The sequence below is a fragment of the Equus asinus genome, chromosome 23 (genome assembly GCF_041296235.1).
Source record: "Equus asinus isolate D_3611 breed Donkey chromosome 23, EquAss-T2T_v2, whole genome shotgun sequence".
In the NCBI taxonomy this organism is placed as follows: domain Eukaryota; kingdom Metazoa; phylum Chordata; class Mammalia; order Perissodactyla; family Equidae; genus Equus; species Equus asinus.
The window spans coordinates 14901312-14928790 of NC_091812.1; the positions used below are offsets into that span (position 1 = coordinate 14901312).

Genomic DNA, 27479 nt, shown 5'->3' on the forward strand with positions numbered 1-27479 from the left:
AACTGCTTCCCTGAGTGGGCTGCTCATTCTCTTACTTTTCTTTTCTTTTGCTGAGATTAGCCCTGAGCTAACATCTGTGTCAATCTTCCTCTATTTTGTATGTGGGTCGCTGCCACAACATGGACAGTAACAAGTGGTGTAGGTCTCCATCCAGGAACCAGCACTGAAGCAGAGCCCGCTGAATTTAACCACTGGGCCATAGGGCCAGCCCCTCTCCTCCTTTGCTTTATAAATACTACCTGACTTTGACCTTTATATAAATGGAATTTACATGTACATTCTTATGAGACTTGCTTCTGACCTGGTTATTTCACCCAAGATAATGTTTGTAAGATGCGTTCATATTGCTACAAGGTATCTGTGGTTCCTTTATTTTCGCCTCTTGGTAGAATCCCATTGTGTGAACTGCCCACAGTTTGTTTATCTATCCTGCTTTGATGGACGTTTTGGTCATGTCCAGTTTTATGCCATTACAAACAACACTTCTGTGAACATTCTTGAATGTACTTCCTAGGCCTCATATTTCTCTGAGAGATATACGCAGGAGTGGGGTTCGACCTTTCTAGATAACACCAAATTATTCTCCAAAAACAATTAACCTGACTTCCACTCCAACCAGTAGTGCGCTAAAGTTCACGTTGTCTCATAGTCCTGCTCACACTTGCTATGGTCAGACTTTTAAAGTTTTGCTAATCATGGATGTGAAATGGTATTTTGTGGTGTTTTCAAGACTGCTTTTTCATCTCTCAATTCACAGCACCTAGCAGAGGATGATGCATGCAGAGAAGCTCACAGAGCTTTCATTGGATGAATGCACAGCAATCATGCAATGTGACAAGTACCATCACAGAGAATGCCAAGAACGTTTTTGTAAGTTAACCGTGTGTCCCTTAGGCCTTCAAATCTAGTTGCACATCAGAATGACCCAGGGATCCTTTTATTTTCTCGTTGACATTTTATGATGAGAAACTTCCAATACACAGCAAGGTTGGAAGGATGTTACAGTGAATACCCGCACCTCGATCCTACCATTAGCATTTTACTATTCTTTCTTTAGGGAGATTCTTTTGAAAAATGCCAGTTCCCCAGGGCTGGGATCTGAGTCTATAGCTCTGGGATGGGAGCAAAGAATCTAGTTTTGTTTCATTGTTTTTGTTTTTAAACTCCCCAGGTGATTCTTGTGAGCAGCCAGTCTCGCACACCGCTGCCTGAAGGAACTCGCTGCAGTAAATAACCAAGACAGATTTATAACTAGCCTAGCAGTGCTCATTCTTGTGGGGGAAAAGTTCTGCTGGGTGCGGAAGGCCACTCTCTCAGAGCGCCGGCATTCCTAGGACACGTGTCACCCAGCGTCGGTTTCGCGGGCAGGTTCCGGGGAGGTGCGGTCAGGTCCTCTCAGCACCAGGAGCCAGCTCCAGTCTGTCCTGAGTCCTCTGAAGACCACAGGCAGAGATGGGCACTTGCCCTGCAGATCCAAGCCAGCTCCTTCCAATGTTTCAGCGCTGTTAGGGGCTGAACTGTGTCCTTTCAAAATTTATATGTGGAAGCCCTAAGCCCAGTCCCTCAGAATGTGACTGTGTTTGGAGACAAGGTCTTTAAAGGAGTGATTAAGTTAAATGAGGTCATCTAGTGGGCTCCAATCCAATATGACTGGTGCCTTACAAGAAGAGGAAATTAGGACACAGACATGGATAGAAGGAAGACCCTGTGAAGACACAAGGAGAAGTCAGCCATCTACAAGCCCAGGAGAGCGGCCCCAGAAGAAACCAGCCCTGCCCACATCCTCATCTTGGACTCCCAGCCTCCAGAACTGTGAGAAAATCAATTTCTGTAGTTTAAGCCATTCAGGCTGTGCTACTTTGTCACAGGGCCCTAGCAAAGTAACACAGGTGTGGAGGAGGAGGCGCTAAGCCTGGGGGTGCACGGCAGGTCAGGGTCGTCAGGCAGACCCCAGCTCCCACTGCCCCCACTCCCCACCAAACAGGCTTCCAGCCTCAAGGGGCGAGAGTCTCCAGAGAAGGAGCCACCCCCGGAGCACCCCAAGGGGCTGCTGGGCAAGAAGCACACATCCCCTCCAGGCCCTGGGCCTTCTGAGGAGTCTGCCTCGCAACACAGGGAGCGGCACTTCTGTACGTGGGGGTCTTCAGAGCCACCAGCAGGTCCTACCCAGCAGCCCGCAGAACAGAGCGTGATGACAGGGCTCGAGGAGGCTCTACACGCACGACACAAACCTCCCCTGGATCTCACCACACGGAGCTTGGCCTCACACGACCTCTCACTCGGAGTGGAATGAAATTGGACTCACTCCTCCAAATTTTTAGTCAGTTAGCTTAAGTAAATGAAGTTCCGTTCTGTATCTTTTCCCCTCGATCTTAATCAAGGCAAATGATGACTTCTGAGTAGCAGCAATGCTAAAATTGTAAAACTGCACTTTTTGTCAGACAGAGGCTGTCTTTTCTATTTACTGTATTCATGTCTTTTTCAGTCCTCTTAGGTACAATTAGAACTTTGAGATCATTTTTCTGACCTGCTTAATTGCAATAAGGCGTTTCTCCTGGCCCTGACCCGCCTCCACCACCATCGCCACCAGCCAGCCTGGCCACACATGCCTCCCACAGCTTGGAAATCTCCCTTGGCACTTCATTTCTTACCACATTCTTCATTGGCAAGGCTGCCCCTGCAGGTCTTCCGCACAGGAGATCTCAGCAGAGGGAGTCCTGTGTGGACATCAGTCACTACAGTAAGCAACTGGGTCAGTTTTGTTTTTTGAGGTGGGGGCTCCCCAGGCGTCTCTCTCCCTCTTTCTTCTGGTCCTGAGATGGCTGTGCTCTCTAGAACACTATGATGACTCTGTGTGCCTCCTTACACAGTAATGGGGTCCCTGGGAGCCCTTGGTTATGACGTCTCACTCCATCCCTTTTGTTCCCAAGCTGTTTGTTCAGGTTTTTCTTTTTTGTAATCCTGTTTTACTGCTCGTTGTTTAAACAGTTCTTTTACTGTTTTAGCGTATCTTACCATTATAATTCAATTGTTCCTCCAGTCTCCTAATTCCAGCCAACCCCCTTTAAGTATTTCTTATCCCTCCAGTCCTCAAAGCCTTAATTCTACAAGCTGGTTTGGCTTTTGGGTATCTTCCTGACTGGAAAGAGGGCGGGGTAGGTAGATTACATTTGGAATCCCCACATTGAGCAAAATCACTTTTTATGAAAGTTTGATTTGTCTGATCCAGTATCAAAGAATGGCCACACCTGAGGTGACTGACCGTGTGCAGGAGGGGCATTCACCCCGAGTGGAGAGCTTCTTAAACGTGGACAAACGTTTCTTCTGAACTCTCAGTTATTCATTTGAAGCACTCCAGTTGCTGGAGATTGCTCTAGGGGAGGGGATGAATGAAAGTCCTTAGGAACCCACTTTTAGCAGGAGCCAGGGAAGAGGGGAGCATAGAATGAAGAATGTGTGTATGTGCATGCCTGTGTCTGTGTCTGTGCATGTAACAAGGGTAACTATCTCTCAAGTAGCAACAGAAAGACAGAGAGCCAGGGATGACCTTGCCCATCAACGGATTTGGTCATGCACACGTGGTCTACTTTCAGACCCGTTACAAAAGGTCCCTCTATTGTCCTTCCTCTGATGCCCCAAATGTCTCCATCTGGTCCTGCCTTAACGCCCTGAACTCTCCAACTTTGGAATTATTCCTCTGGCTATGGCTCCAAAAGTCCAAGTTAATTTGCAAAAGTATTGTCTAGCACCCTCATCAGCCATTAACACCTTGTTGCCAAGTGGCTTATCAGACCGGGCAGCGCTGGAGCTGGTTTTGCAAGAAGAGATGAGGCACAAGCAACTTTAGAAGGGGAGAGGCAGCTGTTTGCTGAGAAGGAGCCTGCCCTGGCAGGGAGTCTCAGAGAAATGCCAGAAGGTAACAACAAATGGGGCTCTGGCTCTGGAGAACACATATCTGGGGCTTGTTGTTTCAACGTTTCTAGCATCTAAGAGTGGAGGGAAGAGAGACACAGCACTGAGATAATTTTCAAACACTGATTTCAGAGGAAGGAAAAGAAGGACAGGTTGCTCTTGGGAGAGAGCATTTCCCGTGAGTTCCCGTCCTTCAGAACCTTCTAGGTTCCAACTCCCTGATTCACTGTACCACCACTGCCCAACTCCAACTATTTACACTCAAATCAAGCTGGGTTTTGCTCCTACTTGTAAACCACTGGACTGAAACATTCAATTTTAACTAATGGATGCAAGACCACAAAATCCGGGTAGCTCAGTGATCCCCCTGTTCTGTGCTATAAAGGGGGCGATCTGGTAGGAAGCTCACACAGCTTCAGACCCCTCACTGCACAGCCCACTCCCAAGGCCCTGTATCTGGCTTTGTGTCGTAATTTTGAGTTCCTTAAGAAGCCCTCCCCACCCAAACTGCAGGAGCCCAGGCCCCCACACCTGGGTCCACCCCTGATTATTCGCCTTGGCCTCACTCAGGGGGCATGCAGCCAGGTGAACCTGCAGGAGGGGCTTCACTGTAATGAGGAAGACCAAACTTCACCAGTTCTGCTGGAATTTCCCACAAAGCTAGCATAACCGGACCTAGTAACTTTACATTGTGGGCCATTTAAATGTCCTTTGCTAAGCTGTTTCTCTTTTTCTTATCTCCCTTTTTCTTTCATATTCTAAGCTACTCTATTTTGAGATGTATTTGTACCTTCTTCTTCCTCGTCCCACCCAAGCGTATAGCAGAGTTTGAGTAGAGTCCTTTGATTCGACCCCAAAATGGAGTGTTTCTGAAGGAAATATTGGTGGGTTTGTTCTTCCAATTATTATGACTTTTAGGATCCGTGCTCTGCTGATATCCGTTTGAGACTATTTTTTACTAAAGTCAATTGGTATGAAATGACTTTCTCAACAAGCCTAATTCACAGGGCTGCCCAGCATTCCAATGTTTAATTACTTAATGCGTCTCAAACAGAACACTCTGAGAAGTCAAACAACTCTATTGAAGGATGCTATATAGTCTTTGGGGGAAGGAGATAAATTGTGATTCCTAGGTTGTTGGGGTTTTTTTAATAACACATGTACACGCACACACACCTCTAATCACTTAGTCAGCCCACAATAAGGTGAGAACAGCCTGGCTCCGCTTGAAGACCAGCTAGTTAACTCTTGATAGTTTCAGTAAATTGTCTTCCCCCTTGTAGCTGTAATTCACCTTTATTCATAATGTGGTCCATTTAAAATAGCACCTTTCAACTGTGCGCCAAACATCGTCTACCCTGCAGGTTTGAGCAGATAAAATGTTAAACATTGTACCAGGGTTTCTCCTGAATAGGACTTTCCATTTAGGGCAAGAGGCTGAGAGCCGTTCTGCATGGACCCACAGCACTTCCGTCTAACCCAATCACCCAAGCTTCATCGTTCGGGAAGGCAGCGTGGGTGGGAGTATTTGGGTGGCATACCCTAAAAACCACAGTAATTGGAAGGAAAAAAAGCAAATATCAATTAGTGATTCCTCAGCCAGCTACCAATCTTGGTTTCCAAGGGACTCCACCTTGGTCTCTTCAGAAGTCGCGGCTTCCCAGGGACGTTCGACAGAAACGACGCGAATCCACATACATCCTGGTGCATTGAACATTTCCCCGGGGAGGCTCTTGTTATCTGCCCGGCTTCCCTGGCCCTCTGCCTCCCTGTCAGCCTGTGGGCCTGTCAAGCAGAATGCTTCCAGCTTCTCAGGGTTTCCGTGGGAATGTGAGCAGGAGAGGGCTTTGAGCATTGAGGACAGGCAAAGTGGCGTTGTCCGCAGCGTTCTGGGCACCCTGCACTCCCGGAGCCGGGGATGCTGAAACAGCTTCCCGGCTCTCCGCCCCCGCCCCGTCCCCAGCACCCGCCCCCCTCCCCCCGCCCCCGCCCCCGGATTCGAGCAAGCGGCTAAATGTTAGCAAATACTGTGTGTGGCGTGGGGGGCACAAGGTGGGAAAGGCGAGACGGCGCGCGGAGACCCCCGGCCCGGCGGCCCCCGGCAGAAAGGGCCGCGGGGGGCGGGGAGGGGGCGGCCGGGGTTCGCCGGAGCTCGCTCGCCTGGGCGCCTCCCAGGAAGGCGGGGAGGGGAGCGCCTGTTTACCCAGGAGGGCTGTGCTGATAGCACGTTCCTCGAGTTTACTTTGCTTTTCTTGAGTTTATTGTAAAGGGGTAAAGTTTTCGGATCTGTCACGTGACCCTGACAGGTCCTGCCTATGGCGCGGCAGACCACCCACGCCGAGGGCCATGGAACTGCTTAATAGAAACAGGCTTGTAATTGTGAGTCCGCGCTGCACTCCGCCGAAAGCCTCCGGCGGCCCAGCGCGCCGGGGTTTTTACACTTTCCGTTCCTTTTGTAAAGACGGAGGAGGAGGAGGAGAAGACGAAGACGAAGACGAAGGAAAAGACGACCATAGGGAAGACAAAGAGACCCGCAGCGACAAGGCTAGGGAGAGACGAGGGCAGACGGGGAGAAGACGGAGGAGCGGAGGACCAGGACAGGGGGGCACGGGGGAAAAGGAATTGATGTGAAATCCAAGCCCAGCGTCCGCGCCATCGGCACCCGCGCTCCGGGCAGGGCTTGACGGCCCGCTATGGTGAGTGCAGCCGGCGCGGCCGCCGCCGCCACCTGGCCTTCGCGCGGCGTGCGCCCCGGGGCCGCGGGGTGGCGGGGCCGGGCGAGGAGCGCCGGGCCGGAGGGGCGGGCGGCGCGCCGGGGCCGCGGGGCTGGGTGGGCTGCGCCGCCGGGGCGCGGGAGCGCCGGCCCCGCTCTGCACGCTCGCTCGCGCGCTCCGGGCCCCCGCCCCCCGAGGCCGGCCCCGCGAGGCCGAGAGGGGGCTGGCTGCGGCGGGCCGGCCGCGGAACGGCTCCGGGAGGAATTCTCACGGAGGGGGTCGCCTGGGATCCCATTTTCACGCTTGAAAGGGTCGCCACCTTGGCTTCCGCTCCTCAGCCTGGTGGTGGCTACTGCCTCGCCGGTGGCAGCGGAGCTGGGATGGAAGGGCTGGTGCGGAGAGTGACAGCGCCGGGGGGAGGGTGCGGGCTGGGAGCGCGCGCAGCGGAGCGAGCTCTCTCGGCTCGGTGGAGCTCGGGGAGACCTGCCGGAGGGCAGGGGCGCACGCTCTCGCCCCCACCCCCGGCGCTCTCGGCACCCGGCCCGGACGCCTGGGTGAGTGAGACACCCAGGGCTAGGAGAGGAGCACCTCGCCCAAACTCGGAGCTCGAACATCTCCCTGCCCGCCGCCATTGGTGGGAAAAAGGGCCAGAGGGGCTTTTCCGAGTTCAGGAAGGGGCCACCGCTAGGAGAGAGGTTTGTGTTGACTCTTGCGCCCACGGGATCGGGCGTTCTGGTGCCTGCCACCCATTAAAGAGGTGGGCGGCCAGCCCAGTGCTGAGAGGGTTGAGTGTGGCCTCAGGGGAGGCCTGAGGTGGGCCAGACTGATTCAAACCCTTTAGACCCAGTGCCAACACTGGGCCCACGGGACCTCCAGGGACTGTACCTCTGGGGGTGACATGTGCTGTGTCTCCAGGTTTAAAGTTCCTGTTAAAAATGACTCCTACTGTGTCGATGAGCAATAAGTCCAGAGTTTTCAGATCTCAATTGCCCTCACATAAGAAGAACCATATGGATTGTTGTCTATGGAAGACATCCAGAGACCTGTTTTCCTAGACCTGGGAGAGAAGACAATCTTCTTCCCTTTTTATCCCTCCTTCCTCCCTGAGGAGGGGAAATACATAAATAATAAAGACCCACAATGGGTGGCTCTAAATATTTAATAAATGGATAACTGAGGTCTTGAACTGCTACAATAGTCTTTTTTCAGCATTCTGTGTATGTTCGATTTTTTTTTTTTTTGGCTACAATAGTTCAACATGCAATTAATTGCCTCCACAAAGGAAGACAATGCTTTTTTAACATCCTTTGTTACTGTAACCTATTATTCCTGGGTGGTACCTCAGGATAAATTGTGGCCTCAGGTGCTTTGTGGACCCATGTTGTAAAACAAGGGGCTTTCAATTGTGAGTTTGTGTGTGTTCTAGTTGTCAACCCAGCTTCCTCTCACAAGGCTGTAAAATGCCTTTGAGTCCAAGATCTTTTTATGTTAAAATGTTGAATCAAGGTAGACACCAATAGGCCATTCTCAATTTGGAGTATTAGCTTCATTTCAAACTCATTGTGAGAAGTGTATCTAATTTCTGATTATAATCTAGTCATAATCTAACAAGCTCTTTGAATAGGAGTCAGCACCATTTTGAATTATTCTGTGGAAAAAAAAGACTTTTTTACAAATTGTCTTCAACTTTCTACAGATAGAAAATCTGAGGCGGCAAATCAATATAGATTAAAATATCTGTCTTCCTGTTTTTATCCTCATTTCTCTCTCTCTCTCTCTCTCTCACACACACACACCTTTTATTTTCTCCCGCCTCTGCCACAGTGTATAAAGCCCTATTGAGACATGTAGGCGTGATGTGTAAACCGGATTAGCAGTATGAAAGAAAGACACACAATAAGCTGGAATTGTTTTACTTCCCTTTCATTTCTCATGCCTATATCTCTAATAAATTTGTTGCTCCAGCAGTGGGTCAAAGGGATCATGTTGCTCAGCTGCTTTTTCATGCAGGACCCAATGGCAAAGATCACTGAAATGAATGGTGTGCCTTCTGCCAGATGTAAAACTTGATGTAGAGATATTAGATGGGGAGATAGAGATGAGGCCAGAGAGAGACGGAGGAAAAAAAGGTTCAAAGTCTGAGTCTTTCCAGAATACATTTCTATCCATTAAAGTAATGTGGCTAAGAAGACATTCAGAGAAGGGGCGAACAATATAAGGGTCAATGCTATGTTTTCTTTCAAGTTCATTGTAGGCTCTGAACATTTTCTCTGCAGTTGGTGACATTCCCAGCAAGAGAATACCAAGAGCTTTGGCACTGCATGGAATCGAATTCCCTTTTCAAGCTAGTATTTGAACCTGGGGAAATAAATGAGATTTCCAGGACCTTCTCAGGACATCTCCCTCTGCCACTCTTCCCTCCATCTCTTACACCCAAGCTCACTATAAGCTCAAAAATTGCCTGTGCTCCCGGGTTTGTGCTGTAGACCCCTCATTTACTCCTTTGTGGAATTGGGAGCAGCTTCCCATTAAAGGAGATCAGGGGTAATTAGCAGCATTATTTTGACAAGTTGACTAGAGCTGTTCCCTTTCCTCCAGTCCTGGGGAGGGGGGAAACGGGAGGAAACAGAAGGTGGAAGGGGAAAGGGAGGGGAGTCATGCTTAGGGCTTTTACATTCTGCGGCTGCTGAATCTTTTTTTCCTCTTCCTGAAACCTTTTAGACTCATTTTCTACCATCACCTTTTAAGTAAATACAAAAGCTGCCAACGAGAAAATAATAAGGCATTCTTAAGGAGCCAAGAAAATGTGGTGGATGGTGGCATACTGGCTTGAATTGACTCAAGACTCAACTCTTACCCAAGGTACCTGCTTTGAACTGCTCCGGTGCTGGCCCATCACTCACATCCTGTCCTCTGGGCTCCCCATCCATAAATAGAATTCTGCATTAAACCCTCAGTTCCTCTCCCTATCCCACCCAGGAAGACTGGGGGACTCAATGTAATGTTTGCAATTCATTGGATCTGTGGAAAAGAATATTAAACTCAGTAGGCAAAATTATGACATGGCCCAAGGGTCAAATTACTAGAAAACATTTACCCCTTTATTCATTGGTACTCTACAAAAATTAGCTAAATTACATTAAATTTTAAAGATCCTTGTAGTTGGATCTGAGAAACCTGTGAAAAGTTAAATCTCACTGTAGTTTCTCATTACCCCACCAAGTCCAGCCCCACAATTGCTTATCAATGGAATGTCCAAACACAAAGGGCAGATGTTTTATTTCAGCGTCATTTGGATAGTCGGATGCCATTTTCGAGATGTGGGTGGCATGGCCATGAATATTTGAAGTATTGGAGCAGAGAAGGGACAAGATGAGGGAATCGCATTTTAAGAGTTTAAGGAATCAGTTTTGAAAACTGCAGGCTCCAATGAAGTCTTAGATCATGATGGGGAAACCAAAATGACAACTGAGGCATTGAGATGAACTTGACTCAGAAAGGGGGAATGGAACACACAGCTGTTGCCCCAAGGAGGGCCAGCAAATCCTGCTAGTTGAAAGGCCCCAAGCTCTCACTAGTTTGGTAACTCTCAGGAGGGGAGCCATGCTGCAGAAAGGCCATTAAAGGAACTGTCTTCTCAGCAGACACCTTTGCAGGCCTGGCTCCTCCAGCCAGCCTCATTTCAGGTCTGGAGAATCCTTGTGGTTAGTTGAAGTTAACAAACCCGGTGTGGCGCAGCGGTCCCCTGCACAGGGCATGCATATTAAAGCCGACAATGCTTACAAATGTAAATAAGGGCAGATTGATTAGGAACAACATTATCGCTGGGAATGTCGCACTCGCATGCATCAGCAATGAGGCAAATTGGGGGCAGCCTCAGCCCTGACCACCCAAGTCGAGCAGGCTTTTACACTGGCTCCTCTTCCCTTTCTTAAAACGTTACAGAAACAAGGCCAATTAGATCCTCAAAGTAATTCATCTCTGTGTATGAAAAAAGCAGACCACAGGGGAAGCGGGGGGTGGGGGTGGGGAGATTAAGATAGCGCTTGTTAGAGCCCAGGCTGGCGATTGCGTCCTGGAGCCGATGGGTAGAATTTACAGGCCGGGACCATTGTCTGAGATGCTGAAAAGTTAACCTATCAAACAGAGGGTGAGGGGGCTCAGGGCTCTGAAAACCCCGGAGATCAGTGTTCAAAACGTTTAGGAATTAAGTCAAACCAAGGGAAATGAGCCCGAGTGGAAGAGGCTTTGCCGTTGAAATGGTGCACATGTGGCAGCAGCCGGACAAGAAGACGTGCAGCTGCGTGCAGTCATAGGGAACCATTATGTGTACATAGCCTATAATTTCATTTTAGAATTCCATAAGCCAACTAGCTATACTGAAATTGCTATAAATAAAAGATTGGGAGGAAAAAAGTAATATTTAGGTCTAAAACATTGTAAAGAAATTTGAAAAGACAAACATAGCAACCTGTCTATTGCCACATGGTTATCTCGTCATAAAGCACCCCTCAGATATAAAAAGACATGTAAAACGAGGGGTGCCACTCCCAAGTCTTTAAAAAGTAATTTCCAGCGGCAAGCACGAAATGGTTTGGCCTGAAACGTCTGCAGAACCATTCAGTAAGAAAAGCTGGAATAATAAGTCACCTATCCTGCTTTAGGATATTTATCAAACATAATAAAGATCAGGATATAAAGGCTCAAAGATTAAACTTGGTATGTGTAGAGCCCAATCTTCCTGCGATATTGTTTATTAATGTAGTGTCATTTTAATTGCACGTTGCTTGTCTTCCCTTCTGGATTTTAGCAGCCCTTCCCAGAGCCGCGACAAAATCACGTGCTTCTTCGGAGTTTTGAGTTTTGAATTTCCGCGCTGGCCGGGTACTCGGGTCCTCCTCCAGATCTCGTGAACATCCCCAGACACATCTACTCTCTTTGTCTCTCTTTATTCTACAGGATACCCTACTCCACCCGGGGTACCGCACACGTTTTGCCGGCTCGGGACTCAGGGGACAGGGCCTCCCAGTGAAACCAGGAAGGAGAAAAAGCTAGGGGAAGGTGGCGACGCTGGGTAGGGAGGAGAAAGATCCGGGAGGAGGAGAAAGAGGAAGGGGAAAGGAAACGGGAGAGGGAAAGAAGGGGGGAGGGAGGGGGAAACCGCCGGAGAGGAAGGAAGAGGGCGGGGAGGGCTGGCCGACAGGCCCCCCGCGGGAGCCGCGTGGGCCGCCCGGGTGGCCAGCGCGCCCCGCTGCAGTTCCTTTCGGGCCGGGGCCGCAGACGCCGAGCCGCTGAATGGGAAGGGACCCCGTGCGCTCAGCCATTGGTCGGCCGCGGGGAGGCCGCGCAGGCATTGGGCAACGTAAGGGGGCCGGACCGCCTTCAGGAATGTGCTACGGCGCGTCCGGCACGTCCGTCCGCGCCGGCGGAGCGCGCGACTCGCCTCGGCTCCCGGGAGGCCTCGCTGGAGACGCGGAGCCAGCCCGGCGCGAGGCGAGCGCACGGGCTTCCATACCTGCTCTGCCCGGGCCGCGCGGGCGCGGGGAGTCCGGAGCTCCGGCGCGCGCGCGCACAGGCCTCCCAGCAAGGCGCGCCGGCCCAGCCCTGAGTCACGTGGCCGCGCGGGCTCCGCCTTCTCCCCGGCTCCTCCCCCATTCCCTCCATCTGGGTTTCTTTCTTTCCTTCCTTTCTTCTTTTTTTTTCAATGAACACACACCGTGTGCATCTTAAAGCCACACTGCCCCATTTCACGGCTTCAGTCGGCTTCTTGCTGCCGCGGTCCTTCTGCAGTTCAACCTCGTTTTTAAAAGAGAAAAAAAGGGGGAAAACAAATACTAAAACAAGGCAGAGTCGAGTGTTTGTGGGTCTGGTCCCTATCTCAGGGAGGAACTTATTAACTTGCAAACATAAGAAAAATAAATTCCACTCTCCAAGAAAAATTATTTTTAAATAAGAAGCGGAGGTGTGTAGGCAGTTTAATTTGTCTCTGGCCCCAGGATCCACCTCAGAGGGTCGCGTGTTTTCTTCCCCAATGGGAAACGAATCCCCGGGCTTTCTCGGTGACACTGGCTGCAGTGTCCGGACCAGTCCTTGCAATCAGCGCACAATTTGTTTCGAATGAATCCAACATCAAAGCCTTTATTCTCTTCTACGTCACGCTATTATTAAATATAAGAGCATGCGTACCAGTTTTGGGGGAAAAAGGTTTAAAACAGACTTTAAATAAACAAGGACATGTGGGTAATAATAAAGGGGGGTTCCAAATGAACCCAAAATAGTCAGGAAAACTTTTCTCTCTTTCTCAAGGAAACAGTTCCGTTTCTCCGAGTTGTTAAAAGGATTCTGTTGTTTCTCTTTTACATATGTCACATTAAAGATTCAAATGAAAACGCCTCTGCCTCCACGAGACTGCTTCGGTGTCTGGATTCCACGTTTATAAAACACTCCTTCAAACCAGGACTGTGCTGATGTGGGTTTGGGGGCGGGGGGCGCGGGGGCGGGGGGAGAGGGAACGGATTTTAAGAAAGGGTAGCTTTTCCCAAAGTCCTTACTTTCCTCTTTAACTTTCCATTTTGTTTATCTTAATGCGAGGCGTTGTTCCCTGCGAGAGCCTAAGTCTTCTCTTCAGTTATAAAAGAAAAGAAAGGAGGAAAAAAAAAATCTGGCACACACTGGCGCGCTATCCACCACCCTGTCATTATTGGTGCAGGCTTGGGAATTCAAGCCGGACCTCCCAGTATTTGCTGCAGCATGAGGCCAAGGTGCCTCTGAAAGGGTTTTCTTTGAGGAATTTCAGAAATTGTTTAAGCGCTTAAAAAAATATTACATTTTTCCCCCGTGTCTATCGCGAGGCAAATGCTCGTGCGTGTTTGTGTGTGATTGTGTGTGTCTGTGTAAGACGCAAAAAGCGTCCTACAAAAAGAACTGTTGAAAAGAAAAGGAATAAGAAGGGGGGGGGGAGCATTCCTTAATGGAAGTATTGCATGTGAGAAGGTTGGCGCTTTCGGAGGCTCCCCCCGAAGCCGGGGATGCACACACTGGGGTTGCCTACCTGGGTGGTCTCTCTACTTTGGTGAGCTGTTGCTAAGCAGCTAATAATAGTCATGTTTGCTGAGTAATTTCTGCCCTCCGCGAGCCAATCGCGTCGCAGAAACCCAAGCCATCTGACAGCCCTGGGGGCGGGAGCTCCAGCCTTTTTCTCTTTCGCTCGCTCTCTCCCCTTCCACCCCCTCCCCTCCTCCTCCTCTTTCTCCAAATGGAGAGAGTTCTTTTTTTTCTTCTTCCATCTCATCTATTGAATCAAGGAGCTGCTGCGGCCGCTGCCCGCTGCACACACACACAGCGGAGTGCCCAGGTCCCGGGAGCGAGAGAAGCGCGCTGCACGGGGGCAGAATGGTCCAGCGGGTCGGCGAGGAGCACAAGAAAGCAGAGTCCGGGACCGAGCAGCCACCGAGAACCCAGCAGCCAGAGCCCGAGCAGCCCGAGCAGCAGCTTCAGGAGCCGCCACCGCCAGCAGCAGCCGCCGCGGCAGCAGCGGCGGCGGCGGCGGCTGCCCCAGCCCGGCAGCGCTGAGACCCGCCGGGCATTCACGGACCCCGCGGCGGCGGCTCTGCGCTTGCCCTCCGCGGCCGCTCGGGCGACCCGGGAGGCGCCGAGGGAACCAGCGAGGCCGGCGGGAGCGGCGGGGATTTGCTGGCGCTTTCTGCAGTGAAGGGGTCGCGGCGCGGGGCGGGGGGCGGGTAGGGGGAGTTGGGGACCGCGAGGATTGCCGCGCGAGCGCCCGAAAGACAGGCTGGCTCCGCGCGCCGGCTCTTGCCTTCCGGAGAACTGAATGTGGGCAGCGGCGGCCGCAGAGACCTCGGGACCCCCGCGCAATGTGGCAATGGAAGGCGCAGGGTCTGACTCCCCGGCAGCGGCCGCGGCCGAAGCGGCAGCAGCGCCCGCCGTGTGAGCAGCAGCAGCAGCAGCAGCGGCGGCGGCGGCGGCAGGTCTGTCAACCGGAGCCCCAGCCCCAACAGCCGGCAGCCAGCAGCGGCCTCTCGAGCCGAGCGCCCGGGCGCGCCGGGCGCCCGCAGCGGCTGCAGCAGCGTGCCTGGCCGCCCGGGAAGCCTCGGTTCCCGCGGCGGCGGCGGCGGCGGCAACATGGCCTCGGCTGGTAACGCCGCCGAGCCTCAGGATCGCGGCGGCGGCGGCAGCTGCAGCGGGGCCCCGGGCCGGCCGGCCGGCGGCGGGAGGCGCAGACGGACCGGGGGGCTGCGCCGCAACGCCGCGCTGGACCGGGACTATCTGCACCGGCCCAGCTACTGCGACGCCGCCTTCGCTCTGGAGCAGATTTCCAAGGTGCATTTCAGACTCTCCTCTCCTCCCACCCTCTCTTCCCTCCTCTTCCTCTTTGGGATCGCCCCCGCCACACACACACACGCACGCACGCACTCACACACACACCTCTCCAGGAAAAGCAGCAGACAAGTGGGGATAGAAAAATTCAAACCCTCCCTCCGGTCCTGGAAGGAAAGGACTGTCTGAGGTCCGCAGGGGGTGGAGAGTGTGTGTGTGTGTGTGTGTGTGTGTGTGTGTGCGTGTGTGTGTACACGCGCCGTCCCCGGCGTGCCTTTTCCGGAGCACTGGAAAGCGGTCCACAGTGGACGACCTCGAGGGCGGCCCGCAGCGCGGCACTGCCCGTGCCCCCTGCCCCGGAGCCCCCTCCTCCCGCGCCCCTGCCCCTATTTGCAGCCTACAACCCTGTAATGCTGCCACATTTCTTAACGTCTTGGAGGGGGAGGCGGAGTGGAGGGAGGCGGAGAGAGGATGGGGGGGAGGGAGCCGAAATAAAGGTGGTTTCCTCTTTTGGCAGCCAGTTTTGCTTTTGTTGAGCATGAAATCTCCGCTCCCTGAAAAATTATCCTCGGAAGAGGGCATCTCCCCTCTTCTTTCCCAGTTTTTGAGCCACCTCTTCTCAGTGCCTGGGGGAAAGAGAAAGTTGTAAACAAATTGCCACCTTAAATCCGCGGTGCGGGTCTGCGGAGCGGCCGGGTTCATTGTGTTTACGAGGCTCGCTGAAATGTGTGGAATCCGGGGAAGGCGAGCACCCAGACGGGGGCCCGCCGGGGCCGCGGCCAGCGCCGGGGAAACGCCGCCGCCGGGAGCAGCCAGCGCCTAGCCAGGACCCCCGCCTGCGCCGTCCTGGGCCCTTCCCCTGTGCAGTCGGCTGCTTTTTACGTTTAACCAGAAGGGAAAGGAGAGGAGGGAAAGATCCATGTGGCTGCCCTCTTCCGATCACAAATATTGTCGTAAGTTGCAGATGGCTGCCCCACTTCCTAATTCAGCTCACACAGTGTCTCCCAACGCTATGGAAATGCGTCGCGAGTGAGCTCGGGCGGCCGCGCTCACCACGTGGATCCCCACTTATTACCACGCCGGGAGGGGGTCAGGATGAGGGAGCCCGGAATACATTGTTCCCGAAGCGCGCACGTCCTCCAGCCCCCGTCCCCGCCGGGGCACCCCGAGAAGAGGGTGACGGATGGGGCAAGAAGACTTGGGAAGGGAGCCGTGGTTTGCCGCTTCTTAAATGTTGGTCTCCATCGCACGGATTACGCAGCCCCTCCCTTCCCAGGTCGGGTGTGAATATTGCCTGTGTTGAGCGATTTCTCTCCTCTCTGCCTCGGCTTCCCTTTCCCCTTGTCTTGCAGCCCCTCCGCCCAGCGTCCCCAAGTCACACTCGGGGATGCTGCGCAGGCCGCGCGTGAGTGCGCCCCTCCTGCAGCCGAGGTGCCGCTCCCACGCTGCAGCCCGACTTTGATTTACGACCGGGTCCCCCCCGTGCCGTTCGCCTCCTCTCGGGCCGGCCTGGGTTCCAGCCCGGAGGGCACCCCCACGGCTGTCGCGGGATTCGCGGGCGGGTGCGCGCGAGCGGGCGTGGGCGCGCGGGCCGCGACTCCCCGGCGCTCACTCCTCCCTTCTGCTTCGTCCTCAGGGGAAAGCTACTGGCCGGAAAGCGCCGCTGTGGCTGAGAGCGAAGTTTCAGAGACTCTTATTTAAACTGGGTTGTTACATTCAAAAAAACTGCGGCAAGTTCTTGGTTGTGGGCCTCCTCATATTTGGGGCCTTCGCTGTGGGATTAAAGGCAGCTAATCTCGAGACCAACGTGGAGGAGCTGTGGGTGGAAGGTAAGAGCGCCAGCGCCCGCCGCGGCGCCCTCGCGTCCCCACGCCGGGCCCCCTTCCCTTGCTTCCAACTGATAGAGATATTTGCAGCACACACCTAGAGCCTTTCTGCCGAGAGAGAGCCCCCCGCCCGCACCGGGGGGGACTGTTTATTGTTTGGGCGCCTGGCCGGGAGCCAGGCCCGGCCGACAAAGGCGGCGCTGTAATCGCTCGGGCGCTGCGCAGGGCTAGGTGTCGTGGGCGAGCGCGCGCGGGCGGCGGGGCGCGGGCCTCCCGGGACGGACCCCTCTGCACGGCCCGGGCCCCGGGGCCCGCCATCGCCGCCGCCGCCGCGCCCCGAGACGCGGCCCGAGCAAGGCCTCCGTGCGCCTGGCTCGCGTCCTCGGCTTCCTTCCCTCCCCCACCCCCACCCACCGCGTCCAAAGAGAAAGGAGGGGGCGAGGAAGGCCACCCCTCGGCTGGAGGGAGTGTGAGCGCCCCCGGCGGCCGGCCGCCGCGCTGGGGAGGCGGGGGCGGGCGCGGCGCGGGCTGCGGAGGCGGCGGCGTGTGTGGTCCTGCTTTTGGACAGCTTTCAACTCTGGGGGAAAAAACATTTGTCTCAAGGTACAAAAAAAAGGGGTGGGGGGAAGGGTGGAAAAAAAACAGTAAAGCACAGACTGGAACGCATGTTTGCAAAGTAGATTAATGTTTCCTCGCGGGTGGGGACTTTTTAAAGGGAATTATTCTGGGGGAAGGCTGCGCTTTGCAGGCTGAGAGAAGAAATGTGTTTTAAGAACAGGGGTTTAGAAGGAGGGGCCACAGCATCTCTCCAAGGGGTTCTGCCACTCTTTCATCTACATTCCTCGATTTGGGGGTTCTTGAAGCCTTTTTTAAAAAGCAGTTGTAAATTTGAAATAGACACCCCCCTCCCGAGACATTTTACGTTCTTTTGGTGATAGTTTTTTGTTTTGGGGGGGTTTTGTTCGGTTGGTTCTTTTTTCTGTTGGTGGTTTTCTCGTTTTGGAAAGTAACAGTCTTGCTATTTGGAAACATTTTAATCCCTAAACACTGCCTGGGACATCTCTCAGAGTGGAATGGGGGGGGATTGAGGCAATTATGAAGATATTCCAAACCAGGATATCTGGAGCATTCCTAGTGAAAGCCACCTAAGACAAAATTTGGGGGTCTAAAAGTTAAATACATAATTGCGACGGTGCTCCGTCTCAGAATGCTATTGGAAAACTAACCTTGGAGAATATTCCATTAATTTTCCCTTGTTTGTGAAGATTCAGCTTTCAGTGTTTTGCAAGCAAACGGCGGAGTCTTCAGTTGAGAAGTGACAATTAAACTACTAGTCCAAATAATTAAGACTAGAAAACATTCCTGCCTTAAGTAGCTTGGTAATTAATACAAAAGTGTTCTTCGGATTGAATCCATGGGGTCATTTACCTCAGTTTAGCACTTCAGAGTCATTGGTAAATAAAAGAAGGGTTTTATTGAGCACCTGTGATGTCCTAGCAGAAAGTGTCCTGAGTACTTATAATGTCCCTAGCACTGTGCTGGGCACAGTAAGGGACACTGTGGTATGTAATACACCCTCTGTGCACAAATTCATGCGCTTAAAGCTACCAGAGTTGAATGGACTAGAACTAAATTTGAGCTCATAGTTGAAGTGGGCTGTGATAGTTAAATGGACAAAAAGCCAAAGAAAGAAGTTTCCAGTGAGGTGGTGAGGCAAATTAGGGTGGCCTGGAGAGAGAGAGAGGAGGAAGGAGGGAGTTCTAGGCAGGAGCTCAGAAAGCAGGTTAAGCAAAGGCTGAAGCTGAGTGGACAGATGGCGGTGGGAGGCCCTCAGGGCCGGGGGCAGAGCCTGCGGTAGCTTGGGTGGGCCCTGGCCAGCAGGTCGGTAGTTTGGAAATGATATGATTGGCTAGACTGGGGAGGGCTGCCCTAGGTTCTGAGACAGAGCAAGGGATGAGCAGAGGGGGCTCCCAGCTCTGTCCACATGTTCACTTTCCTCCACTTGGGCCAACAAATTTGTTGGGTGTTGATGATGATGATGGTGAAAGATAATTTTTTGTTGTTTTGAGCAAGAATTTTCAGTAGACCTTTAATAAGTTTAAAGAGAAGTAATGTGACTTATTTTCTTAGCATTGTATATTTTTAGAATCAACTCTGTTTCTGCATTACACAACTCATTTCAAGCCCTGGAAGAAGGAAGAACATGCTTAGTAGCAGTCTCACGGGGCTGCAGCTTAGAGAGAGTGCCCGGGCGTGACACACCTGAGATGAGACTCATGCTGCCTACTTGTGGCCTCTGAGCTATTTTCCCATTTCTGTTTTGTCAGTTTCAATGTGGCTCTTCTTCTTCTGGTTCTTCGGCCAAATATTATTTAGTCAATACTATCGCTTGTTGGACAACTACCATTATGATTTATTATATATTACCACATGCCTTACAACTCAATAAAGAGGCTATTATCTTCATTTTTATAACGTGATAGCTTATGTAATATTTTTGTATATGGTAACTGAACTATTGTCTTATATTACACTTGAGAACTATGGATCCTCTGTGTCTCCATGCCTACTTTGCCTATTAGTGACTAAGTCAACTTGATCTCCCGTTGCCTTGACCTTGGTTTGTCATTCATTCATCCATGCATTCATTGTGTGCTGTATTCTTCCCCTGTAGAAGAAGCAGCAGTTTCATAAATGCAAGTAAACCCAACCAAGGAGGCCTCCGCACCATTTTGTAATTTTAGTTTAAATTCGAAGTAGAAGTAGTGATGAGGAGATCTTGTTTATGATACAGTGAGCCTAGTGCGCATGTCGGCAGTGAGGAGTGCCAGCATTTGCTTCCAGGAGTGAGAATCCCCTACTCGCCTAGACTGTAGGACAGTAAAGTAAGTAGCAATTTGGAATTTAGGTTAATTTTCCCTTTAATCTCGTAGATAAATTCCTCATCATTATCAGCCAAGAAGTCTGTGAGGTGGTGTTTTCTTAATAGAGACTGTAAATGTTCCGGGCCTGAGCAAGGGGGCCTGCTGCTCTGAATAAACCAAATGAGTGGAGGTCACATATTTCCCAAGTAAAACAGCAACAGAGGAGAGGAGAGCGTGAGATTGTAAGGGAAGAGGAATGCTGAGGGACAGTTTGGAAAAATGCTGTTTCTCCTGTGGTTTAGAAAATGACATATGTGCGTACACACACATATATTGGGAGATGTATGTCTCCACTGCCTTTGTATTTGTGTGTACGCATAGACTTTGTTCGTGTTTTCTCATCTGCCAAAATAATGCTATCTTTTTCAATAGCCAGCAAATTAACGGGATTCACTGGCTAGGCTGTATCTTTGGTTTGACTTTTGTGCTTTGTTTAACATGCTGGGGAAATGAGGCTTTATAAAGACCGTTTGAATATGTTGGCCCATCTAAGACCAATGTAATCTCAATAAGGAAGATTCTCTCTTGTGTATTTATGGCATCAGTGATAAGAATTCTTTGATTCTGTTGTTAAAATGTTCAGACAGTGATTGCTTTTTAAGAAACTGTCAATATACATTAGATGCTAGCTTGGCTCTTAGAGCTACAGCATTTGCAAGTCACAAATGTCAAATGTAGCTCCCTTGTGGATGCAGTCATGACATCTGGGGAAAGAATATGTGGAATGATGTAGTGGGCCTCTGCTGTTACTGAAACACATACAGCGGCAGCAGCAAGGTCAGGGAGAGACTAATTGTTGTTTACAAATAAACATATTCACTCAGTGCGTGTTCTCAGTGCCTTCTCTGTGCCAGGTACCACACAGTGTTCCAGAGAGAGGGTGAAAGGCCACAGTCCCTGCCCTCAGGAGACCTCCACCCGGCAGACACACAGACCACTAGCAGGATGGCAAAATGGCAGGGACATCTTCCAGGACAGCCCTGAGGGAGGGGCCTGAGCCGGGCACAGGGGCTGGAGAGGTGGGGGTGTTGGGTCATTCCAGGCTGAAGGAACAGCATGGGCACAGGCTCAGAGGACAGGGTGTGGCCTCCAGGAGAACTCTCAGTGCTTGCTTTTGGTTGGGACATCAGGGTTGAGGTGGGAGCCTTGAGGCTGGGAAGATCCAGCTGCATGGCAGGAAGGTCTCCGATGTGTGCAGAGCATTTGGCTGGGGGGGCTGCCAGCTCTTTCTTTCAGGCGTTCCTTGCCTGTCTTATGATTTGCACTAGTGTCTTTGCCCTTTTTGCCTTTCCTGGTAGAGGGCTTCACCTGGCTCTCACCCTTCTGGGCACAGAAGGGACATGCTTTATTTTTAATCTTGCCTGTTTCTCTGTTGGCTTTTCCTTTCTGCTTAGCACTTTTATCCTCCTGTTTCCCTTAATATCTACCCCCTACTCCAACCCTCTCTCAAACACAAGTTCATTGTCACGATTGTCCAGTGACGGAAGTTCATTTATCTCTTTGAGCTTTTTGTTTTTTTCTCAAAGCTTGCCAGCCCCTGGCCTCCTTTACTGCAAAGGGTAACAGCCTTGAAATGAATCCATATTGCCTTGTGTTTGGTTGTTAACGTCTCTGGAGGCCAGCATCAAGGGAGGAGGTCACAAGTTGTGACTTTGTTTTTTTTTTAAGAGAGAAAAAGAATTTTTTAAAAAATGGCTGCTTGATGTTTGTAAGTGCTCTCAAATTTGTGCCTTGCTAGCTATTATGCCTTCAGTGCTCTTGGCTTGAATTCGGGCAGTTGAATCAGGAGATGATTGAGCCTCACCCCCACTTCCATTTAGTGCAGGGTTTCTCACTGTTGACATTTGGGACTGGATAATTCTCTGTTGTTGGGGACTGTCCTGTGCATTGAAGGATGTTTAGCAGCATCCCTGGCCTCTACCCACTAGATGCCAGTAGCACCCTCTCAGTTGTGACAATCAAAATGTTTCTAGTCATTGCCAAAGGTGGGGGGCGGGGGGCGGGGAGGGGCGGATGCTCAAAATCACCCCAAGTGAGAAGCACTGGTTTAGATGATAGACTCCAGTAGGAAGACCCGTGCTGTACAGGTGGAAGGCTTTTATGGTGATGCAGTTGTGGCTGCAAATGCATTGAGTGTTATTCTTTAAGGTAACTCTCCCGCCCCATCCCCATATTTACTGACCCAGGTAACCATTTTTTTATGCTAATAATTTAAATTTTTAGTTTTTCTTAGAATTACATTAAATATCAAATAAAAGACATCATGACAAGTTGAGATGGGGAGAGAGAGGATAAGGGCAGGCCATGGAAGAAAGAAAAAACTTTATAGTCAAATGCTTTTTTTTTTCTTTCAGGTAACTTAATTTCGCAGATAGATGTTGTTGCATTTCAACCACAGTAGGCTGAAGGTTTTTTAGCATGAAGGTGACTTTGTAAAAAGCAATGAAAGACACCACTGGACTTTGTTCATATGGAAATAGCAGCTCCTTTCGGAAGCCCGTGGAGCACATTAGCTCCTTGGTGGTCTGGTTCTCCAGATGTCCCTGTCTCTTCCCCAGGTGCCCTTATGCAGCAGAACCAAAGGGACAGCGAGGGGTTGAGGCATGTCAGCCAGAACTGGTATGGGGTCTACTTTTACTGCCCCTTTCCACAGTTATCAGCCAGTTTCTGCTCTCTGAGGCTGTCAGTTTCAGTGCATTTCACAAGGGACAGAGAGCCAGAATGAAATGCAGCTCCTTTCTGCTCCTTGGTCCCCTCTGTACTTGTAAGAATTAAGAATGTATTTATTAGATAGGTATTGATTAGAGTCCAACAGTGGGCACACACATCCAGGTGGAAGCACTTACGCTAATTCTTCATATCTGGAGAAAAGAGATTGAAAAATTAACACCCAATAATGATTGCTTTAAAAATAACAAATAGCCTCAGATGCCTTCTACCCCGGGCTGCTGACCCTGTGAATCCTCTGTGTCTCTGCTGCCTGCCAGTCTTGACCCTCCAACAAGCTGAGAAGCCAGGTTGGGTGATGGTGTGTTTCAGATACACGAGCCCTGCTCACAGGCTCCAGAAGATGACAGCTTCCAGATGTATGAGCCGCCAGGTCTGTTTGTTTGGAGTATGCGCCACAGCTGATGGCGAGATTAACGCTGGCTGGACAAGCGATGGGAGATTTGTCTGGTTTCCACAATGCCATGTTTATATTTCGTTGGGATTTCTCTTTCAAAGCTGACCTTCCCGTGACCCCCAGAGCTCTGTCCACTTGGACTGAGCTGTAACTTGTCCGCCCTTCTTCTCCTGTTGGGGGGTCACAATTCTGCAACAGAAGGGGCTGCTTTCGCAGCTTCCCCCTACTTCGTCCATGCCAGCTGTCCACCCAGATTTAGCCCCTGCAGAGTAGTCTGGTCTGTGGGGGTGGGGGTGGGGTATATGATTTAAACATTTTTTTGGCTTCTAAAACAAATATGGAAATTTAAAAAAAATTATTTTAAAGGAGACCAGATTTAATAGAGGCTGTTTTGCATAAATATAATGTTTTAACTTGGCACTATTTTGAAAAAAAAGTTGAGGGAATTCCTGCTATGTGAGACAGCCCTAAGTAATCGCCATACCCGTATGATTCTGTTATTTTATACTGTCATCTCCTTTGCCCCTCACTGGTCCCCAGAACCTCTTCTCCTTCCTCCTTCCTCCCTCCTCCCTCTATCTCTTTGCTCATCCTCCCCCCCTCCCCCCTACCTCCCCCTCCCCTCCTTCCACCCACCTCCTCCTAAACTGCCCAAATCCTTTCCTCCCAGTGGATCTCTGGAGTTACTAGTGTGAAATCTGAAATGGTAGTAAATCTGGTTAATCACAGACTGACAGGAGGGAATTAGAAAATGTATTATTTCAAACCAGCTGTGGGAGATACTAGAGGCAGACCTGTCATTTGCATCCTTGGGGTTCTCATCTCGGTTCCAAGACTGTCCTCTTTGATAGGGTCTTGTCAGCAGAAGATGTGCTTTCCCTATGGAAGTTACTGGCGTTTTTATGGACTTCTGAGGTAACTGTAGAACCCATGGACAAGTGGAGTGTGAAGCAAAGCTTGGGCCCCCGTGCTTAATGTGCTGTATGAGGTGTGGAAGAATTGGGCCCCACGGCGTTTCTGAGATGGTAAGCGAAACATAAACCAGGACATCCCAGCCCAGGCCCTACTTTAGGCTCTCCCTGGGTGGAACTCCCACCGAAGCCAAAAGGAACATGGAACTTGGACAGAGATGGAAGAGGACAGATTTCCTTATCCAAATTTTGGCCAACTCTGCAGCGTTAGCTGGCCCATGCAAAGGAGAGGCCGGGAGCAGGAGGCTTTGCTGCTGGCGCTTCAGAGGAGGCACGGGGATTTTCTCAGTGGGAACCTTCCTTGACTACACAGATATGGTCAGGGTCACCAAAATAGAAACAGTTTTGTTACTTGTTGTTTGCTTCCAAACTCTGAGTTTGAGTGCTTTATGATAATACTTACGAGATTCTTTTACTCTTAAATTGGGTTTGGAGTTGTTTTTTTCTTTGCATTGCAATCTTAGTTTTCCTACGTGTATCTTCAGATTTGACAGAAGTAATTAGCCTTCCAAAACAGTAGAATGCTGCCACTGAGAAACTGGTGAACGGTTGTGAAGGTTTTTAGGAGTTTGGTTTGCGGAAAGGTACATGCTGTCTTCGATCCCCTGGCTGTTCCATTGTATTTGGTTTAGAGCATAGCTGGGAAAACAGCGCTCGTGTGTTAGGGAAACTGTGTCATTGGTGGGCAGTCAGGTACCTGCTCAGGAACGACATATTTGTTGTCAGAGAGATTTATAATGTGGAGGAGGTGTAGGACCTTATTTCTAATTCAGAAACCCACGCGCAAGTTGGCCCAAATAGTCCACACTGCATGTGGGTCCCCAAATACCACTGACTGTGAAGGCGAGGCTAGTGAGAAGCAAGTCTCCATACAACAGCACAGGCTTTATTTATTATTGTTAGGACCAATGAGAAGAAACAGTGGACTTCCTCAAATTATCAACCAAGATAGTTTTCAGCTATTGATGAAACATGGACAGAAGTAAGCAAAAGGAGCTGGAAGTGGACTCTGTTAAGTTGATGTGCAAGATTTTTTTCCCCTTAAATTATTGCTTAAGGGCTTCTGGCCCCTAGCTCAGGAATCCTGCCCAAAAATGCCAGATGTATTACACAGTCAAGTACTGCAATGTAAACAGCGTTCTGTGCCATGAGGCAGGGTGGTCCATCTCCCATTTCAGAAGAGTGGGGAGCTGGAAAGGGCAGGAGAGGGGTAAGCCCTCTGCTCGCCAGTGAGCACAATCCTGGTTGGGTCGTTCGTGTTTTTGGCCGCACAGTCAAGATTTGGAACTACAGAAACCCAGATGAATTAATGCTTTGGACGGGCAAACAAAAGCAACTTGAATTGGGATGCCAAAGAGAGCAAGATGTGGCTTGGATAATGTTGCTTCATTGGGTCAGAGAAGTTTATAAAATGTAGAACAGAAGGAGGGGGGAGCTGATAGGAAGAAAGCTATTGTCTTCATAGCAGCATCTGTGAGCATCATGCTTTTCTTCTGCTGTGAGCTAAATTGAAAGGTGAGCAAAGCAAGACAAGGACAGGCCAGCTTCCTTCCCCACCCCTCCTGTGTCTGGGAAAGCCTGCTGGGTTGGCACACCTTCTGTGTGTAAACCCAGGAGTTTTCACAAAGCTGCTCTGATGTTTTGTAGCACTGGGGGTAGCCCAAGAAATGTTGCAAAATAAATAGCATTCCAGTTTGCTCCCAGTTTCTAAATTTGAGCGAAGATTTAGTCAACTAATGATGATCATTGGAGGTGAGAAAGGAACTGGGCACTTGGGCCACCCCTCCAGTAGGACATGTTTCACAGTGCTGCGGGACCTTCTCTGTGCATTCAGATATACTAGCACCAAGCGTCCCTTAGACTGAGTCAATTCAGGGTTTTTAAAAATTAATATGAAGGTATTCTGTGAGTTAGGAGGAAATGGAGTTTTAGTTTGAATTTGGGGAATTGTTAAAACAACCTGCAATAATATTACCCCAACTTAAGAAATCCATTTTATAGAGAGATCCAAGAAAATTGCTTTAAGAAACAGTGATGATAAAAACAGGAATTTTGACAGTAAAGAAAACGTAGTAAGAAAACGTAGGCTTCTTGATGGTCTCTCTCCCTCCCCCACCACTTTTCTTTCTTTTTGAATTCTCTCATCTTCCCCACCCCCATCCCCTGATTTCCTTCGCTCCTTTAGTGGGGAAACCAGAAAACCTCACAAAATAGATGTAAATATCTCACAGTGTCATCTTAAACGAAAGGTTTCTAAGAGAGAAAGTGACAGAAGGATTTCCCCTGCCTGCCTAAGAAATTATTTCCTCTTACCTGATTTTTCCCCCATGAGGTTTATACGTTGTTGCAATAATTAGAAAAATGATAAATATGATAGCCTCATTTTAGTCCACACATGATCCAGAAAAAAAAACTTGCACACGTTTAATACCTTGCTTAATTGCAAACAAAGGCTGCAATTTGAGAGAATTGGGATTAGGGCTAAATATCTATTAACTGCTCTTTCTAGAGATTTGAGGAATAGGATGACCCTTTTTTTTTTCCTTTTTTTTTTTTTTTTAAATAGGCTACAGTTTCACATGGCTCCCAAAAGAAATCTCTCTCCCTTTTTGTTTCCCACACCAATTGATTTATCATTTTGCTTGCAAGCAGATCCAGAATGTTAGGGCAAGAACACACTCACTTTTTTCTCGTAACTTTTTTGTTGCGGACCGAAACCAGTTGACTTGAATAAATTTTTCTGAGGCCTGAATGTAGCCAGCAACGTGGAAAAATCTTGCCATTCAGGGCTGTCTGAATGTACATTTCAGCCACACAGTAAGCTGCATTGGTAGGCAGTGGACTGCTAAATACCACCATTTTTCGCAGCAGCGAGTTAGACAGGCGATTAGCATAATTAGCACTGAGCAGCTATACATATGGTAATGCTGAGTGTGTAAATGCCAGCTGCGGTGTAAAATTTATGTCAGGGGTCGGCAGGGCTGTGCGAAAGTATTGTGTTCCAGCTACAGGTCAGGGCCGCCAAAGCTTACCTCCTTTTCTCTTGTTGGTGAATACGCCAACAGAAGAGAAAGACAGAAATATAACAGATACGGCTTTGATGGAACAGCCCAGTTCTGTGCAAGAGGGACCATTCTGTAAGACACACACATGCACACTCATACACACTTACAGAAATCCCATTACTTTCTCTGCAAATTGTGTTTACTTCATGCAGGGTCCACATGAGCAGCGGCCAGGATAGGGGGTTTGGGTGGGTGAACAGGCCAAATGATTTCCTAGGAGGAAAACTCAGTCACTGAACTTTTAGCAGGAGTTAAGAGTTGTGCTTCTGTTTTTCTCCCCATCCTCTTGCCCCCCCCCCCCCCATTCCTTCCACTACTCCTGCCCACATTGTTTTCCTTCAAATTAAAGGGGGAATCCCCGCTGGAGGGGATGGTGTTTTTCCTTTAGAAGAATGGGAATTAATCATGATGGAGGTGTTAGCACTGAACGTTATGTAAGGTTCCAGCAGTGCGACTCTTCCCTAACTGCTTGACTGGTTTTAGCGAAGGGCTAGAAGTTTCTTTGTGTGTTGTGGCAGCTGTGCTCATCATTCCATGTACTGCCACTGTCAGACCCATTAAATTCTTTATGGATAAGAAAACAGTCACATACTCTCGTTGGAAAGG

General features: G+C 50.1%; 1 protein-coding gene across 5 annotated transcripts in view; it reads left to right on the plus strand.

Moving 5' to 3' along the window:
- Window positions 1-6475: 6475 nt before the first annotated feature.
- The window catches only part of PTCH1 (patched 1), a 66861-nt gene continuing 45857 nt past the window's right edge, over window positions 6476-27479 (plus strand). For 2 of the 5 annotated variants that reach the window (XM_014856927.3, XM_044756573.2), the window contains exons 1-2: window positions 14343-14966; window positions 16600-16792. In XM_014856927.3, coding sequence (XP_014712413.2) covers window positions 14769-14966; window positions 16600-16792 — 391 coding nt within the window. In that variant the 5' untranslated portion in view covers window positions 14343-14768. Of the gene's footprint in view, window positions 6609-14342; window positions 14967-15611; window positions 15917-16098; window positions 16240-16599; window positions 16793-27479 lie in introns of those variants that run through there. The other 3 variants (XM_044756574.2, XM_044756575.2, XM_044756572.2) reach the window with 3 other exon arrangements.